General features: G+C 36.2%; 1 protein-coding gene across 6 annotated transcripts in view; it reads right to left on the reverse strand.

Moving 5' to 3' along the window:
- Window positions 1–21,302, reverse strand: part of OCA2 (OCA2 melanosomal transmembrane protein) — a 535,577-nt gene that overhangs the window by 312,254 nt on the left and 202,021 nt on the right. For all 6 annotated transcript variants that reach the window (XM_053582039.1, XM_053582042.1, XM_053582040.1 and 3 more), the window contains one exon: window positions 6,826–6,953. In XM_053582039.1, coding sequence (XP_053438014.1) covers window positions 6,826–6,953 — 128 coding nt within the window. The remainder of the gene's footprint in view (window positions 1–6,825; window positions 6,954–21,302) is intronic.

Here is a 21,302-nt window from a genome sequence, read left to right on the forward strand (position 1 = left end):
TACCCAGAAGACCAAAAGTCACAATATAACAAAGACATCTGTACCAGAATGTTTATTGCAGCCCAATTCATAATTGCTAAGTCATGGAAGAAGCCCAAGTGCCCATCGACCCACAAATGGACTAGCAAATTGTGGTATGTGTATACCATGGAATACTATGCAGCCTTAAAGAAAGATGGAGACTTTAGATGGAGCTGGAATATATTCTTCTTAGCAAAGTATCTCAGGAATGGAAGAAAAAGTATCCAATGTACTCAGCCCTACTATGAAGCTAAATTATAGCTTTCACATGAAGACTATAACCCAACTATAGCACAAGACTATGGTGAAAGGGCCAAGGAAGGGGAAGGGAGGGGGGAGGTTTTGGTGGAGGGAGGGTAATGGGTGGGGTCACATCTATGGTGCATCTTAGAATGGGTATAGGCGATTTCACTAATGTTCACAGCTATGATTTAACAATAAAAAAATGAAATTATTAATCAAAAATAAGATACAGTGGTTTTTGAATGCCAAATTTGAGTTCAACATGGGGCTCAGTACTTAAAATATACAATCTTATTAGTCTTTCACAAGCAATATTGCAAGATTAGCATTAATAAACCTATTCTTAAGGTAAAAAAATTGAAGCTTAGGGGGAATGAGAAACTTGCCTAAAATTTCATAACTAGGAAGTAGCAAAGCTAAGTAAGATCTGACCATGGGTCTCTCTGATGCTAAAGCCTGTGCTCTTGAGCATTATGCTAAACATAACCTGTTAATCTGAATTGACAAAGTCATTTCTGGACCTGGAGATTAGTGCAGATATCTCTCCTGAGCACACCCCCTGGGGTGATTCTCATGGTTCTGTGGCATTCACAGTATGGAACAAAGCTACTGATCCATCCATCTCCCCTCTGCCAGAGGCTGGATCTGGTTGTAATGAGATCTAGTTGAGGTTGATGACATTATTTAAATTGCTGGAAGAAGAGAAGCAAGATTAGGGCCTGTTACATAAAGATGAATGGGAGCACAATGAACAGGGGTGTTTGGGGATGAAATAACAGAGTTGGTGGCCTTTAGACCCTAAAATGAATCCTAACAGCACTTTCCCCTATTTCAGAGTATCTTCCTCAGGCGATCATCCCCTTTGGGTTGAGATCCTGCCAGCCCTTCAGCATGTGCTAGGAAAGGCAGACATCTTAACTAGATTCCTGAAGGTTACACTTCATAAAAATTCTGTTGATCCTCAGCTTCCCACACTTCACGTGCTCAAGCATTGAACTTCTGGGAAAACCACAATCTATATAACAAGCTTGCTTGTTATCAGCAAGCTTTGGAATGCAATAATCAAAACCTCTCTGCCCTACTGGTTTTCTAGAAGAATGATATGGTATCAAGAAGTTGTGAATAATTATGATACATATTCTGCTGAGGAGTCAAATCAAAGCATGGAAGTTGGAAACTAAGACAAAAATGCATCTCTTAGTTGTAGTCAGAAATCCTTCCCATTGTTTTCTGCACCAAAATTTCCTCTTTTGGTTAATATACCAATATCTATTTCAAAATGTTCTGTAATTACTAGAAAACAGCAGTTTTGCTGAGCTGGTATTGTTGACATTAATTTCAGGCACAAATGAAATCTCCTTTTTTTCCAGGTGAAAACACATTATGTCCCTATATTTGCCAGAATGTTTTTAAAAATCAATATAACCAAGTTCTACAGAATTATATTTTGACTGATTAAGATGAATATAACCAATGCTACAGGCATCTGCTCTATTGGTTATGGAGGCTAAAGGAATCAATGAGGTAAAATATCCCCATTTAGTGCTCACATGCAGAAACTGCCTGATTTTTGTCACCAGGATACTTCAATATAATAAGGAATATAATGAGAAGGAACTGAGATCTAATAGCCTTTCCCATTGTCAAGGTAACTAAATCAATATGCTCAGTTTCACTCCCCAGTTGCCTCGGTTAGTACAAATAAAAGAGGAAAATCTTAAGGGGCAATTAGAATGAAGTGAGCTATAAAGATACACTCAAAAAATAAAGAATTAAGAAGTCCATAATGATCTATAAATAAGTTAGATATTCAAGAAGATAAATATAGCCCTTCTCAAAGAATTATTATTACTCTAATATCCACAATACCCCAAGTTACATGAGGAAGTGCTAGGCAATGGTAGTAAAAAAAAATACAAACATGGTCCCAATAGATCCCACCTGTATGCTGAGGATATTGCCTGAGGACATTACCAGCTGGGGAGTGCTCTGGGTGTTTCAATTATCAATCTGAACATAGTCCTTCATATTTTCCCAAAGAACTTGAAAACTTATGTCTGTACAAAAACTTACACAAAGATGTTCATAGCAGCTTTATTTATAATTGCCAAAACTTGGAAATAACCAAGATGTTCTTCAGTAGGTAAATGGATAAATAAACATAGGACACCCAGACAACAGAATGTTATTCAGTTCTAAAAAGAAATGAGCTATCAAGCCATGAAAATACAAGAATGAAAATTAAATGTGTATTATTAAGTGAAAGAAATCCATCTGAAAAGACCACATGCTATATGATTCCAACTATAGGACATTCTGGAAAATTCAAAACTCTGGAGAGAGTAAAAATTACAGAGTTTTTTAGGGGTTAAGTAAAAGGAAGGACGAATAGGTGGAACACATAAGACTTCTAGGTTAGTGAAACTACTGGTGATACTATAATGGAGAATCCATGTCATTATGCATGTACATTTGTCTAAACCCATAAAATTTGCAACACTGAGAGTGAACACTAACATCAACTATGAGCTCTTGAGTGCTAATGATGTGTCAGCAATTGTAACAAATATACAATTGTGGTAGAGGATTTTGATAATGAGTAAGGCTGTGCGCATATGGGAAATCTCTCTACATGCTTCTCAATTTTTCTGTGAACCAAAACTGCTCTTAAAAAATTAAGACATCTTCTATGCTGTAAGCTCCTGGTTGGTAAATAAAGCCCTTCTTATTATTAAAAAAAATTTTTTAAGACAAAAAAAAGAGCAGTCAAGCTAGAAATTAGTGAAACCTAAAATCTGTGTGTCATATAGAGAGACACCTTAACAGAGAGATCAGAGAAAGAAATAGTCATAAATAAAAAATGAATAGGAAAACGTCAACCTTCTCAGTATTTACATTAAATATAAATTGAATAAACATAATTAAAAGACAGATATAAGCTGAATGTCTTTTTTTAATGCGATACCACTGTATGCAGTCTAAAGGAGATTCAAAGGCACAAATAAGTTGAAGGTAAGAGAATGGAAAAAGATATACCATACAAACAGTAAACCCCACCACCACACCGAAAAAGAGCTAAAGTGACTATGCTAATATCAGACAAAATTGACTTTAAGACAAAAATTATTTCAAGAGTCAAGGAAAACTATTTCATGATAATTTCATATAAATAAAATAAAAAACTTTCCAGAAAAATGAATCAGCACCTAGAGTTGCTAAAATACATTACTTAAAATTTCCAATTTTGACCAAAAGTTACAAGATATGCCCAAAATAAAAAATAAAGGAAAATGTGACCCACACTTTAGGGGAAAAGCAGTTAGCAGAAATTAACTGTGAGGGAGGGCTTGGGTGATGAACTTAGGAAAGACTTCAAATCAAATTTTAAATACAGTGAAAGAACTAAAAGAAAACATGCTTAAAGAACCCCAAAATGGTGATAGAGGTGCAGTAAGACTATCACAGAAGATAAAAACTGTTTTTAAATACATAAATGTATTCATGATCTATGTGTATTTGACTTATGAAGAAGAAAATAAAAAAGAAGTCTACCAAAAAAAAAAAAACTGTTTTTAAGACAATAGAATGGAAATTCTGGAATTAAAAATATGAGTAAAATTAAAAAATTATTAGAACACAACAGAATATTTAAGATGACATAAAGGAATCACTGAAAATAGGTAAATGAAAGTAGATAAAAAACATCCACTCTGAAGAATACAGAAGAAAAAAGAATGAAGAAAAATGAATATAAGGTATCAAAATCTGTAGGACACAATCAAGCAAACAAACATGCTATAATGAGAGTCCCAGAAAAAGAAAATAATATAAAAAATAAGAGGAAAGAATAATATGTACAAAGAGATAATAACCAAAAACTATCCAAATTTGATTTAAAAATTAATCTAAAGATACAAAAAGCTTTAAAAAGTAGGATAAATACAAAAGGATCCACATCTAGATGCATTACATTAAAAAAATTGAAAAACAAAGTAAAATCTCAAAAGCAGCAACAGAAAAATCACTCAGTATGCAAAAGGAAGACAATTAACAGCTGACTTCTCATAAAAGACAATGGAGAACAGAAGGCAGTGGAATGGCAGATTTGGTCTGCTGAAAGAAAAGGCCTACCAAGAATTCTACATAGATCAAGCAAAACTATACTCTGAAAATGAAGACAAAATAAAGGCATTCACACATAAACAAAGACAGAATTTGTTGCTATCAGAAAGTAGACTAAAGGAAATTCTTCAGGCTAACACCACATGGCAACTTAACTCTATAAAATGAAAGAAATGGGAAAAATTGTGTGTGTGTGTGTGTGTGTACACACAACTGATCCTTGAGCAACAACTATAATTTTTGACTCCCCATATACTTAACAATACCTTACTACTGACCAAAAGCTTTACAAATAATATAGTCAATTAACACTTTGCAGTGTGTTACTATACTATGTGTTTACAATAAAGTAAGCTAGGAAATATAATGTTAAGTATGGGATAGTAGGGGGACCACACCTTTATTGTTGGGGATTCCTTGAGGGTACAATAAGCCAGGTTACACTGATTGCATTTGTTAGGTAAAGTCCCTCTTGCAATCATGTCTTGCCCCCAGAAGGTGTGGCACACACCAAGGCCCCACCCCTCTCCCTCCTTCCCTCAGAGTCAAAATTTTTTTAAATATATATACATACACACATATATTTCTAGGCTTCATAGTTTAACTGCAAGCTTTTTCAAATTGTCACAAATGTCAAAAAAAAATTTTTTTACAATACATTTATTGAAAAAAAATCCATGTATAAGTGGACCCATGTAGTTGAAGCCTGTTTTGTTCAAGGGTCAACTGTATGTCTTTTTTAAATATCATTTTTCTTTTGATTGATTTAAGATCATTGTAAAAATAATAATGATGATAAAACTGCATGTCAAGCATATAAAAGTGCATAGGAGGAAAAACAAGTGGATCTAGATTCTTGTATTTTCCTGGAAGTAAATTAGTAATCCAGCACAGATTGTAATAAATTAAAATGTATATCTTAACCTTTAGAGCAACCAATAAGATAATTCAAAAATATGGTTCAAAAAAGAAACAAAAGAGAGAATTAAAATACGTAATACAATTTTTTCAACACAAAAGAAAGCAGTCAAAGAGAAAGAGGAATAATAAAAGATGTGAGACAGTGAAAACAAATAGCAAAATTAGAGACAGGAACCTAATCATACAAATAAATTTGAATGGGTTAAACATTTTAAATGACAGCCCATGAAAACAGTAAATAAATGTGGGCAGACTGTCTACATCAATATCAGTCAAAATAGACCCTAACACAAAAATATTATCAGAGAAAAATAGGGACATTTAATAATGATAAAAGTTTCTTTTTCATTTCAATGATATAACAATTACAAAGATATACAAACTTAACAACAGATCCCAAAGAACATAAAGCAAAACTGACACACTTGAAAGGAAAAATACACAATTCAACAATAGTAGTTGAGGACTCTGATACCCTACTTTCAATAATTGACAGAACAGCCACACAGAATATCAGTAGCAATTATAGAAGATTTAAACAAAACTATTAACAAGCATAGCATATCTGACATCTAAGGAACACTCAACCAAATAACAGCAGAATACACATACTCTTTAAGAACAAGTGGACTATTCTCCAGGACAGACCAAATACTAGACTATAAAACAAGTCTCAATAAAACTCTGAAATTGAAATCATGCAAAGTATGTCCTGTGACAGGTAAATTAAATTAAAAATCAAAAACAGAAATCCCCAAATACATATTTGGAACTTTGAAAATACCCTTATAATAACCCATATGTCAAAAAAGAAATTACATGGAAAATTAGAAAATACTTTTAACTTGATGAAAATGTAAGCTTGATGAAAATGAAAGCACAATACATGTTAAATTTAAGAATTGTAAAAGACGTTAGGGAGATCATTTGAGGAGTGGCATTTTATTATTAGTAAACCTTTGCATTTGAGGAAGATACAAAGTTATAAATGAAGCCTCCAGATTTAAAAGTACTGTGAATAATTTGTTAACAACAACTGTAACCGAAACAATACATATTATTCTCTCTTTTCTAGGAGGTAGTCTCTTCCATGATAAAGTTTATATACATTCAAAGAATTGCATATGAATAATATAGTATCTGGAAATACTCAGGTATTACACAAAATAAACAGATCATTAAAGGGACATACATTACTCTGTGAATTTGCTATCACAAGTCATTTTGCTCCAAATCCAACTTAGAGCAAATTCTACTTGCAAATGAAATTATAAGAAGCTTACAAGCCACAAAGATAACTCAAGATTTAAAAAAAAACAGCAACCAAACAAACAACTTTATGGAAATATTAAGATAGCTGAGGTTAAAAGTTAGTTAACTTAAAATAATTCAATCACCATCAACATCATTTTCCCCTTAGGAAAGACTTACACACTTAGGCTTTCTTTATTCATCAAATAAAACATGAAATATAAATATCAGATAAAAGATTATTTTGCAAAAGTTCTAAAGTCTTACCTCCATCAGAACAAAGAGTGCTGCAAAGAACAGAAGAGTTGCCCATTCCACTCTGTGTAGAATTATCTCAAAATCATGAATATCAGCTAATATTAACAACCAGATGGCGCCCAGAATAGCAATCCATCCTGAAAAAATAAGTAAATGGACATAGAGATATAATTCAGTTGTTAACACATGAATTAAATTTTTATCTTCTGATTGCTTTTTTGCTTTTCTGAGGATAATTGATACACTACAAACTGCATATTTAAAAAGTACAGTTTCTATTTAGGTTTATGTGTATTACTCATGAAACCAATACTACTATCAAGATAATAAATATACCCATTACCCTAAGAACTTTATTCAGGCCCAAGTTCTTGTACCCTTTTCTGGTTCCTGTTGTCACCCCACACACACTCCCAGTAAACCCTTCATCTCTTTTCTTTCACTATAGATTAGTTACATTTTCTATATTTCCTGCAAGTGCAGATTTTCTATCAAACATACAGTACATAATTTTTGTGTCTGCATACACAGATCATGCAGATGAAAAAGTCAATATCCAGCATAATCAATTTAAGATCCTTTGATGTTTATGTGCAGATCAATAGTTCATTCCTTTTTTACTGCTAAATACTATGCCATTGTATGGATATGCTACAGTGTACATACCATTCTTCTATTAATGTACATTTCAATTGTTTCCTGGGGTTTTTTGTTGTTGTTGTTGTTGTTGTTATTTCAAATAAACATGCCATGAACATTTATTCACATACAGTTCTTTGCATGTACATAAACTTTCAATTCCATTGGGTAAATTCCTACAAATGGGATGGCTGGATCATATAAGGTAATATTATAGAATGTTATATGGAACATTTATGTTTTACGAAACTGCAAAAATATTTTTCATAATGGTTGTACCTGCAGTGTATGAAAATACTAGTTCTTCCACATCTTCCTCAAGATTTAGTCAGATTTTTTTTATTTTAAACATTCCCATGGGTATAAACTGGTATCTTATTGTGGTTTCAAACAGCAATTGTCTAGTGACTAATGATAGTGAACGTGTTTTCATGTACTTATTTGCCACAAAGTTTTCTTCTTTCACAAAGTTTTGTTCAAATAGTTTGGTTATTATTTTTAACTGGGTAAACAAAAACCATAAGTAGAAGAAATAATAAAGATTAGAGCAGAAATCCATGAAATAGGAAATGAAAAAATATTAGAAAAGAGCTATGATACCCAAACATACTTATTTGAGAATATTGGGTAAGATTAATAAAATTATAGGACAAAATGTAAGAAGACAAAATAAGAACAATATCAGTGACATGATTATAGATTGCCCTCAGCCAAGCTCTAGCCCCTGCTATAGCTCATCCCTAAGCCCTAGCTCTAATCCCTAGCTCTAATCCCTAGCCCAGCCCTAGCCCAGATCTTAGCTCTAGCTTCAGGTATAGCCCACCTCTAATTTCTAGCCCTAATCCACAACCTTTCCCTTGCCCCAGCTGTAGCCCATCCTGACTCCCTAGACCTAATCCCTACCCCACATCCTAGCCCCTGGCCCTAGCCCACACCCTAGCCACAGCTATAGCCCATCTCTAATCCTTAGACCTAGCCCTAGCCCAGATCTTAGCTCTAGCCTCAGCTGAAGCCCCTCCCTAACCCCTAGCCCTAGCCCTAATCCACATCCTAGCCCTTGCCCCAGATGTAGCCCATCCCTAATCCTTAGACCTAAAGCCCTAACTCTACCCTTAGCCCATACTCTAGTCCCAGCTATAGCCCATCCCTAATCCCTAGCCTTAACACCTAGCAATAGCTCTGCCCACACCCAAGCCCTAGCCCCAGCTGCAGCTGCAGCCCATCCATAATCCCTACCTCTAATCACTAGCCTTAGCCCTAGCCCACACCCTAGCCTTAGCCCCATATGTAGCCCATCCCTAATCCATAGCCCTAATCCCTAAATACCAGTACAAAAAAACAGACATAAATCTATGGATCACAACAGAGAACCCAGCAATGAAACCATCCTCATATTTACATCTGATTTTTACAAAGCAGACAAAGATACACATGGGGGGAAATAATTCCTAATCAATAAATGGTTCTTGGCAAACTGGATAGACACATGCAACAGACTAAAACAGGATCCACACCTCTCACCACTCACAAAAATTAATTCATGATGGATAAAGCACTTAAACCTAAGGCATAAAACTATAAGAATTCTAGAAGAAAGTTTTAGAAAAACTCTCATAGATATCAGCCTGAGGCAAAGAATTTATGAAGACAACCCCAAAAGCAGTCACAGCAACAACAAAAATAAACAAATGAGACCTTTTTAAAAAAAATATTCTGCACAGCCAACAACACAATCAAGAGAGTAAATAGACAACCTATAGAATGGGAGAAAACATTTACATGCTAGACATCTGATAAAGGGCTGCTAACAAAGAATTCAAGCACATCAGCAAGAAAAAAATCAAATAATCCCATTAAAAAGTGGGCAAAAGACATCAACAGAAACTTCTCAAATGAATACAATCTAATGGCCAACAAATACATGAAAAATGCTCAACATCTCTAATCATCAGGGAAATGCAAATCGAAACCACAGTGACATGTCTTCTAACTCCAGTGAGAATGGCTCTTATCAAAAAGCCCCAAAACAACAAATGCTGGTGTGGATGCCAACAGAAAGGAATACTTGTACACTGTTGATGGACTGCAAACTAATACAACCACCATGAAAAGTAGTATAGAGATACCTCAGAGAACTAAAAGTAGACCTACCATTTGATGCAGCAATCCCAGTTACTAGGCATTTACCCAACAGTTAGAAATTTTATCAAAAAGATACTTGCACTTGAAGGTTTATAGCAGCATTAATTCACAATTGCAATGTATAAAAAACTCAAGTACCCACCAATACATTAGTGGATTAATAAAATGTGTGTGTGTGTGTATATATATATATACTATGAACTGCTCAATCATAAAAAGAAATGGTGACCTAGTATCTTTTGTAACAATCTGAATGGGACTGGAGACTATTCTTTTAAGTGAAGTTGCACGTATGGAAGTAAAACTCAATGGGAAATCAAGTAGATGGGAGAGGGAGGAGGGGTTCATTAATTCACACCTAACTGGTATGATACATATTCTGGGTGAAGGGCAACTTATAACTTTGACTTAAAATGCCCAAAAGCAAATTATGTAACCAAAACATGCGTACCCTATAAAATTCTAAAACTTTAAAAAAATTGAATAAAAGGTTGATTCAAAGGTTGATCAAGAATAAATAAGCCAGGCATGGTGGCTCGTGCCTGTCATCCCAGGACTCTGAGAGGCCAAGGTGGGTGTATTGCTTGACCTCAGGAGCTGGAGATCAGCCTAAGTAAGACATCGTCTCTACTAAAAATAGGGAAAAAATCTAGCCAGGCATTGTGGCAGGTGCCTGTAGTCCCAGCTACTCAGGAGGCTGAGGCAAGAGAATCACCTCCAAATTTGAGGTTGCTGAGAGCTATGATGCCATGGCACTCAACCCCAGGGTGACTCAGTGAGACTCTGTCTCAAAAAATAATAATAATTAATTAATAACTCCTACATCTCAACAAGCAAAAGAACCAAATAATACAATGTTTTAAATGGGCAAAAGACCCACATAGACATTTTTCCAAAGATCATATGCATATGGTCAAAAGTATATATAAAGTGATGCTTAATATCTCTAATAATGAGAGAAATGTAAATCAAAACCACACTAAGATATCACCTCATACTCATTAGAATGGCTGCTGCTATCTAAATTTGAAAACAACAACCACCACTGGCAGGGATATATAGAGACTAAGCCTTGTGCACTGTTGGTGGGATGTAAAACAGTGCAACTACTATGCAAAAAAATATGGTGGTTCTTCCAAAAATAAAAAACAGAACTACTGTATGACCCAGCACTCCCATTACTGCATATATGAGGTGAAAGATATGTTGATTGGTTTGATCTAACCAAGTCAGATTGTATTTAAAAAAAAAAAAAAAACAGCACATTGCACCCCACATATGCATGAATGTATTCATGATCTATGTGTATTTGACTTAATGAAAAAAAAAAAGAAAGAAAGAAAGAAAGCTGTGGGCAGTACCTATGGCTCCAAGGAGTAGGGTGCTGGCCCCATATGCCAGAGGTGGCGGGTTCAAACCCAGCCCCGGCCAAAAACTGCCAAAAAAAAAATTCACCAGAGGAGTTCAACAGCAGATCTGAGCGTGCAGCACAATCTACAAATCTGAAGAGAGGACAGTATACAGTGTTGAGTCTAAGAAAAGAAATAAAAAAGGTGAAGAAAAGTGAACACAGCCTAAGGGACCCATCAAGCAGACCAACATACATATATTGGATGTTACACGAGGAAAGAAGGGATGAAGAGAATGAAAAAATAATGGTTAGAAACTTTCCAAATAGGGCTGAGATGGCAGACCAGAAGGTTTGTTTAGCTAAGCTATCTCAGTACAACTGAGGAAAGAAAGAGAACCCAGCCACACCTGGAGTGGGGAACCTTACCCAGAGTCATAGCTTGGGGTGCACAGAGAGGTGGTGGTATACTGTATGATCTGGAGCAGTGAAAATCTGAAACACTAGGCAAATGATTGGGAGCCAGCCGAAACAGCTGCCCCTGCCTGCCCCCAGGTCTGAGGAAAGGACAAAGCCTTCTGCAGTTTTCAGTTCTCAGGAGAAGCTGTGCATTGAGCAGAAAGCTTGGAAGAGTGGACAGATTCAAATAGTATACAGCAGCCAGATTTGAGTGCCGGTTGAAATGGAATAGCCATCAGTTTGGTGGCATTTGGGGCAGCCACACTGGGAAGGTTCCAGCTGCCAGGGGCTGTCACTGTGGGAAGGTCATGGGAAGATCGTGAGCATAAGCCTCTTACCAGGAGCCTAAGGCATGGCCATTTTGTTCTCCCTACTGGGATTAGAACTCCACTCTTGGGACAGGCTCAGGGACACCCCCATCCCACCAGAACTGTTGTCAAGTGGCACTGTGAGACCTGCCTCTGAAGGATTCTGGAGAACTTTATGATCCCACACAGTGGGGTCTGAATGCTGAAGAAATAATCAGTTGATCACCAAGGGCAACTAAGTTGGGAACCAGGACCATGGCTGGAAACTAGAGAGAGGTTGCAGGCTGTCTTCTCCATCCCTTAAAATACCACAGTGCCACTTGGTGTTCCAGCAATATTGCAACATGTATATTTCTATTAAAGTTGGTTCTTTCTTTGTTGTTGAGATTACTGCTATTTTGGCCTTTAGAGCTTTAAGAGCTTTTTTGTGGTGTTTTGATGTGTTTTGTTTTTTGTTAATTTGTTTGGTTGGTTCTATTCTTCAATTTTTACTTTTATCAAGAACAAGCATTCCTGCATTTTTTGGTTATGGTAATTTAGTTTCATTTATTCTCTCTATTTCACTCCTCTCCATTTTCTCTTTTGATAGAGACTCTTCAACTCTTCTCAACCTTCCCATTTCACTCATGCAACAACCAAGATATTACTCCCCCCATTTTTTGTTTTCTTCTTTCTTTACTTTTTTCTCCTCCCTCTCTCTCCTTCATTTGATACAAATGTATTTTTAATTTCCTGTCCTTATTTTTTATTATTATTATTGTTGTTATTCTTTCTTTCTCTAGCTGGGGTGGCACAGCTGTGGTCTGGCAGGAAGGTCATGGCAATAGCCTTGTTCAAGGAGGCCAAGAGATCATTGTCTAGGGAGCCTTTCTAATCAGCTCTAAAAAGAAAGTATTGACAAGACCACACTGCAGAATTTTTCCATTTCTCTTTCATTCTTACTTAACTTTTCCTTCTTGCTTTTTGTTTTTGCTCTTTTCCTTCTCTTTTTATTTTTGGCTCAGGCTCATAAGGTGCTTCTGATTTCAAGGAACCTACCTAGCCCAGCCTCTCAAAATCCTTGAGTTACAGGTGTGGTCTTAGCACCATGTCAATCAATACCATTTTTTCTGCCACTCTCATTCTCTTTTCCAGTCCTCCTTCTCTCCTGTTCTTCGACTTTTCCTTCTTTTTTCTTCTTTCTTTATTCTCCTCTTGTTTCTCCATGTTCACTCTTTACCCTTCTTTTCCTTTTGGCCTTGTACCAAGAGGCCTCTTCAACACCTAAGCTCTGAGAAAGGGTATTCTGAAGAAAAAGAGGAACAACTTGATATCTTCCTTCACTATAATAGTTGGAGATTTTAATACCCCTTGGACAGTTAGATCCTCCAAGAAGAAACTAAACAAAGAAATATTAGACTTAAACTTGACCCTAGAACAAATGGACTTTACAGACCTCTACAGAACATCTCACCCTAATAAAACTGAATATACATTCTTCTCATCAGCCCACAGGTCATCCTCCAAAATTAATCATATCCTAGGACACAAGTCTAACCACATCAAATTTAAAAATGTAGAAATTATTCCTTGCATCTTCTCGGACCACCATGGAATAACAGTTGAACTCAACAGCAACAGGAATCTTCATAGTCAAACAAAATCATGGAAACTAATCTTAGGCTGAATGATAGCTAGGTCAAAGATGAGATTAAGAAGGAAATCACCAAATTTTTGGAACAAAATGATAATGAAGACACAAATTATCAAAACCTGTGGGATACTGCAATGGCAGTCTAAAAGGGAAATTTATAGCATTGGAAGCTTTCATCAAAAAAACAGAAAGGGAGGAAGCCAACAACTTAATGGATCATTTCAAGCAACTGGAAAAGGAAGAACATTCCAACCCCAAACCCAACAGAAGAAAAGAAATAACCAAAATTAGGGCAGATTTAAATGAAATTGAAAACAAAAGAATCATTCAGACCAAAATCATTAATGAATATCAATGCAAAAATATTCAATAAGATCTTAGCAAACAGAATTCAACAACACATCAAAAAAATTATACACCATGATCAAGTTGGTTTCATTCCAGGGTTACAGGGTTGGTTCAACATACACAAATATATAAATATATACATCATATCAATCAAATAAAAAGACAAAGATTATATGACTCTCTCAACTGATGCAGGAAAAGCTTTTGATAATATCCAGCATCCTTTCATGATCAGAACACTTAAGAAAATAGGCATAGAAGGGACATTTCTTCTTAAACTGATACAGGCCATCTACATCAAACCCACAGCCAATATCACAGTGAATGGTGTAAAACTGAAAACATTTCCACTCAGATCAGGAATGACGCAAGGATGCCCACTGTCTCCACTGCTATTCAACATAGTAATGGAAGTCTTAGCCATCACGATCAGGCAAGAGAAGGCAATCAATGGTATCCAAATAGGGTTAGAGGACATCAAACACTCTCTCTTCGCTGACAATATGATACTATACCTGGAAAATCCCAGGGACTCAACTTCAAAACTCTTAGAAGTGATCAAAGGATACAGCAGCATCTCAGAATACAAAATCAATACTTAACATGTCAGTAACTTTAATATATGCCAACAATAAGCTGAAAATATAGTCAAAGATTCTATTGCTTTTACAATAGTGCCAAACAAGATGAAATATCTTGGAATTTACCTAATGAAAGACGTGAAAGATCTCTATAAAAAGAACTGTGAAACTCTGAGCAAAGAAATAGCCGAAGATGTTAACAAATGGAAAAACATATCATGCTCATGGCTGGGAAGAATCAACTTTGTTAAAATGTCCATACTACCCAAAGCAATCTATAGATTTAATGTAATCCCTATTAAAGCACCATTGTCATACTTTAAAGAACTTGAAAAAAATGCTTCGTTTTACATGGAATCAGAAAAAAACTCAAATAGCAAACACATTACTCAGAAATAAAAACATATCGGGGGTATCACGTTATCAGACTTCAGGCTATACTAAAATTCTATAGTGATCAAAACAGCATGGTACTGGCACAAATACAGAGAGATAGATTTATGGAACAGAATAGAGAACCAAGAGATGAACCCAGCTACTTATTGTTATTTGATCTTTGACAAGCCTATCAAAAATATTCAGTGAAAGAACAACTCCGTATTTAACAAATTTTACTAGTGACCTGTTGAAGACTGAAACTGGACCCCCACCTTTCACCATTAATAAAAATTGATTCTCGCTGGCTAAAAGATTTAAACTTAAGACATGAAACTATAAAAATACTAGAAGAGGGCGGCGCCTGTGGCTCAAGGAGTAGGGCGCCGGTCCCATATGCCGGAGGTGGCAGGTTCAAACCTAGCCCCCGCCAAAAAAAAAAAAATACTAGAAGAGAGCGCAGGGAAAACACTTGAAGAAATCAACCTGGGAGAATATTTTATAAGGAGGACAGGATACCCCCACCCCAGGCAATTGAAGAAACACTAAAAATACATTACTGGGATCTGATCAAACTAAAAAGCTTTTGCACAGCCAAGAACACAGTAAGTAAAGCAAACAGACAACCTTCAGAATGGGGGAAGATTTTTGTAGATTATGCTTCCGAAAAAGGTAGGATAACTAGAATCTACAGAGAACTCAAACTAATCAATAAGAAAAGAACAAATAACCCCATTTCTATGTGGACAAGAGACTTGAACAGAAACTTCTCTGATGAAGAGAGGTGCATGGCCTATAAACACATAGAAAAATGCTCATCATCCTTAATCATCAGAGAAATGCAAATCAAATCCACTGTGAGATATCATCTAACTCCAGTAATATTATCCCACATCACAAAATCCCAAAACTGCAGATGTGGGTGTGGATGTGGAGAGTGTGGAGAGAAGGGAACACTTCTACACTGTTGGTGGGAATGCAAGCTAATACAACCTTTTTGGAAAGAAGTTTGGAGAACATTTAAAGATCTAAAAGTAGACCTAACATTCAATCCTGCAATTCCCCTACTAGGTATAAACCCAGATGATCAAAAATTATTTCACAACAAAGACATTTACACCAGAATGTTTATTGCAGACCAATTCATAATAGCCAAGACATGGAAACAGCCCAAGTGTTCATCAACCCATTAACGGCTTAACAAATTGTGGTATATGTACACCATGGAATACTATGTAGCCATAAAAAAGATGGATACTTCACATCTTTTATGTTTACCTGGATGGAGCTGAAACATATTCTTCTTAGTAAAGTATCTCAAGAATGGAGAAAAATTATCAAATGTACTCAACACTACTATGAAATCAATATATAATCACCTATACATTTATATGAATGGTAAAACATAACTATAGTCCAGAAAATAGAAGGGAAGAGGAGAGAGAGGGGAGGGGAGGTAAGAGGTTGGAGGAGGGAGGGTATTTGTGGGGACCTCACCTAATGTGATGCAATGGTATGTTTCAAAACTATTAAGAAAAGAGTGTAATTGTGATGGATGTGTTACTTAGTTCAATGTAAGCATTTCACATTGTATATCAAATTAGTACACTGAAACCCACAAATGCATCAATGTACACAGTTATGATTTAATAAAAAAAATAAGAATGAAGAGAAAGTTTAGAGCACTTCCAAAAAGAGTTGGAAGTGGGTCCCTCTCATGATGGAGAGAGAGAGACCAGCCTCTGAGGATCATGTCTGTCAACTGACATGAACTAGAACTTCAATGGGAAACTCATGAAAATGTCAGCAAAAGCCATAACTTTTAATTAACTTATTTTTATTTCTTAAGTCTCAATGTCTCTAACCTCTACTTTAAAAAAAATTAATGAAGTGTCAACAATGTTATCACTCAAAATAAGACTTTGCTAACATTTGTATTGAACTTGTACCCTCAAGACTTAGAAATTTATCATATGATCAATGTATACAGTTATGATTTAATAAAAAAAATAAAATCCAAGATGCCAAAAAAAAAAAAGAAAAATGATCATGCCCTCCAGATATCATGAAGGAGTACAGTTAAAATTGTGAATGAATCTTATACTAAACCACACCGTCCACACCCTTCAGAATACTAATATCTGAAAGTGTGCTTTTTGGGAAGAGTTGTTAGAACAGCATGGAGAAGACCTGAGTAGCAAAATACAAAACCTCAAGGAGTGTTGAAGAGTCTATAGAGAGAATTATGAAACTCTGAGAAAAGATATAACTGAAGATGTTAACAAATGGAAAAATATACCATTCTCATGGCTAGGAAGAATCAACATTGTTAAAATGTCTGTATTACCCAAAGCAATTTACAAATTTAATGTAATCCCTATCAAAGCACCACTGTCATACTTTAATGATCTGGAAAAAATAGTATTTCATTTTATTTGGAACCAGAAGAAACCTCAATTAACCAAGACATCACTCAGAAATAAAAACAAATCAGGAGGAATCAAGCTACCAGACTTCAAACTATACATCTATAGTGATCAAAACAGCATGGTATTGGCACAAAATAGAGAGATAGATATATGGAACAGTATTGAGAACCAAGAGATGAACCCAGACACTTATTGTCATTTGATCTTTGATAAGCCCATCAAAAATATAAATTGGGGGAAAGATTCCCTATTTAACAAATGGTGCTGGGAGAATTGGTGACTTGTAGAAGACTGAAACTGGATGCACACCTTTCACCATTAACAAAAATTGACTCTCACTGGATAAAACAGTTAAACTTAAGACATGAAACTATAAAGATTCTTGGAGAGAGTGAAGGAGAAACACTTGAAGAAACTGGCCTGGGAGAATACTTTATGAGGAGGATCCCCCGGGGCAAATGAATACATTACTAGGATCTGATCAAACTAAAAAGCTTCTGCACAGCCAAGAACACAGTAAGTAAAGCAAGCAGACAGCTCTCAGAATGAGAGAGGATATTTGCAGGTTATGCTTCTGACAAAGGTTTGATAACCAGAATCCACAGAGAATTCAAACTTATTAATAAGAAAACAAGTAATCTCATTTCATTGAGGGCAAGGGACTTGAACAGAAGTTTCTCTGGAGAAGATAGGCACATGGCCTACAGGCACATAAAAAAATGCTCATCATCTTTAATCATTAGAGAAATGCAAATCAAAACCCCTTTGAGATTTCATCTAACTCCAGTAAGAGTGGCTCACATAACAAAATCCGGAAACTATAGGTATTAGCATGAATGTGGAGAAAAGGAAACACTTCTGCACTACTGGTGGGAGTGAAAGCTAATACATCCCTCTTGAAAAGAAGTATGGAGAATACTCAGGGACCTAAAAGTAGATCCTGCCATTTGATCCTGTAATTCCTCTACTAGATGTATATCCAAAAGATCAAAACTATAACAAAGATATTTGCACCAGATTGTTCACTGCAGCTCAATTCATAATAGCTAAGTCATGGAAGAAGCCCAAGTACTCACTGACTCATGAATGGATTAATAAATTGTGGTATATGTATACCATGGAATACTATACAGTCTTAAAAAAGATGGAGACGTTACCTCTTTTACGTTTACATGAATGGAGCTAGAACATATCCTACATAGTAAAGTATCTCAAGAATGGAAGAAAAAATATCCAGTGTACTCAGTACTATTATAAAACCAATTTACAATCACTCACGCTTTCATATGAAGAACAGATCACAACTATGGCCCAAGAAGAAGGAGGGAGAAAGGGGGGATGGGAGGGGAGGGGGGAGGTCAGATCCAGGGAGGGTGAATGGTGGGATCACACCTATGGTGCATAATGCAAGGGTACGTGTCAGATCTATTAGTATAGAGTATAAATGTCTTAACACAATAAGTAAACGAGATGAGGTATATATTAACCGGTGTGCATAAGTGTTCCTAATTCTATATGAAATCAGCACATTGTACCCCAAAAATGCATTAATGTATACATGATCTATGTGATTATGATTTAATAAAAAAGAAAGAAAGAAAGAACATTATATAAGAAAAAAAGGAATATTGAAGAGAACTGGATAAAATCAAAGTACCAACAAAGCTCATCCCAGCATGCATCCCAGCATGGACCAGAAATTAATTACTCAGAAACCAAACTCATATTTTATGTTAATAACAATGCACAAGGAAAGTCATTTCTTATCCTTAGCTATTAATCCATTATGTTTGATAAAAATTTCATAAAAAAATAAATAAAATTGTGAATGAGTAAAATGGGAAAATCCTTATGCAAAATTAAGCATAAACAAAGAATGCTAAATGCAGTTTAAGGATTCTCATGTCACATTTGGGTCTGTTAAAGAAGTCTGGCTCATTAAGACAGAGGCAGGTGTGTTAGGCACTGTTAGGTATCATGTTTTATGCAGTCGTGCCCCCAACACCTCTCACAATGATGAGCAGGAGAATCACACACTCAGAAACACTTGCTTCAGAAACGGAAAAAAAGACGGGCGGCGTCTGTGGCTCAAGGAGTAGGGCGCTGGTCCCATATGCCAGAGGTGGAGGGTTCAAACCCCACCCTGGCCAAAAACCTGCAAAAAATAAAAAAAGAAAAAAAGGAAACGGAAAAAAAGAGAGCTAAAGCATCTTCTTAACCAAGGAACACAAATTCTCCAAATACTTTAAAACCTGAGCTTTCTTGGAGACGGTAACATTCCATTCTCAGTGCAGGTTTTCCTTTGGTCCCCCAAAGGAAACCTGGATGCTGGAACCAGGCAGATCACTCACCATACAGTTGCAGGGAGCTGCATCCATGTGCACAGAGCCCTGGGAACTGGGCAACAGAGCAGCCTGTCCCTGAGAAATGCACCCAGATGACCCTCAAGATTGTACAGCCATGCCATTGGAACTGACCACCTCACTTCTCAGGCTCCTCGAAATTCCAAGAATGCATTTTTCATTCATTCTGTCCACAACCAGCAACATCCAGGCATGTTGGGAGTCACTCCTGCTGGTTGGCCACTAGGTAGTATTCCAATATTAGTCATTATATTGTGTGAAACCCTAAAAAACCTTTTAGAATGTGTTGAGGGGGGTTCACTAACAGATTGTCAGAGCTCCTCACACCTGCCACTGTTTTTCCTGCTGGACCTCAGGAAGGTTTCCCAGCCCCAAGTCAGGTGATGCTGTAAGTTCAACACAGCCATCTGACTAAGCAGATGAGACACACGTTCCCAGCATGGACTTTCAAGGCAGCTGTTAGTGCTGTCCTATCTTTTCCTTGCCAAGGTAATGCTGAGAGCTGTGTGCTGATATGATGCCATCACAAAACGCTAGTGCCTCCATGCTACAGGGAGCCACACTGACAAACACTGGACAGCTCCTGAGATGCCAGGGCCAGAGTTTTACCCAGTGCAGCCCATCATATCTTGAAACATCTGGCCTGAGAAAACATCAAATGCATAGCATAGAGTGAAATGTGACATGTGTGCATTTGCAGATGTTGAAAGAAAAACTAGGTCAGTCTCGTGTCTTCAGTTGTTGAGTTTTGTTCCAATTAATTGTCATTCACTAACAATGGAACACCTAAATTCCAAAAATGAACTATTGGAAAACTGGGGATTTTTTATGATCACAAGTTCCAGAAAGGAACTGCCACAGCATCAGTCTTTCAAAATTTATTTAAATCATTGTCAAAATTACTGATGTTGAGAAACTAAAACATAACTATAGCATTGCTTTAGAAAAGCAATTGAAAATTTCAACCCTCCTTACTCTTCCTACCCTTATAACTCCAAAGTTAGGGACATCCAGGGTCCTGAAAGAAATAATTTCTTGTTCCCAATATTTCTAATAACCCTGTAGGTATGATTTCTCTGAATTTTGTTTCCTATATCAAATATGAATATTTTCTTTTTTATTAATGATAAGAGGAAAAATAATTTATATAGAAAACAATGTTAATATACATTAAGACAACTTAGAACGCTAAGGTTAATGACCAATGGAAAAAAATGTAAGTAAGTAATCATTTGATATGAGAGTTTTAACAACTCACTGGATGAAATACATATCTTAAAACCTTACTCCCCAGTAACCAACACTCTCAGGTATTTTTATTTAAATGGACCAATAACATTTCTGAAAATTTCATTGGTTTAAAAGCTAATGTGGTTCTCTAGCAAAATCATCCAACCTTTTAAAAACCTCACCAATCTTACTGTTCTGTGTAGACCTACATTATATAAGCAATCTGGAATGAAAAACCAGGGGAGAAGCAGACAGTACATTGTTTTCCATACCCTGATTCATTAAGGTGTGTGAACTCAATGGAGGATATTGGCTGCATTATTCAGAACATATGGGAGCTCATAAAAGGAAAATAAACAACAATAAATACTCATGATTGGAGAATTACAGTCAAAATACACTGTGGAATGCTTCACTGAGTTCCTGGAAAGACTGTGATTCTAAGTGACTAGAGGGACGGGGTTAGCCTTCTCCACCTCCACATCCTGGCGTCTGCACCAGGCTCAAGAAGTGCAGCTCAGTCACATTGGTAAAGATGCTCAGTAACAAATTACTTTTACAGCAAGAAAAGAAGATTGTTATTGCTGTAAGTTGCAGTTTAAATTGCCAAATAGATGAGAAAACAAGTTTG

The sequence above is a fragment of the Nycticebus coucang genome, chromosome 2, assembly GCF_027406575.1.
Source record: "Nycticebus coucang isolate mNycCou1 chromosome 2, mNycCou1.pri, whole genome shotgun sequence".
In the NCBI taxonomy this organism is placed as follows: Eukaryota; Metazoa; Chordata; class Mammalia; order Primates; family Lorisidae; genus Nycticebus; species Nycticebus coucang.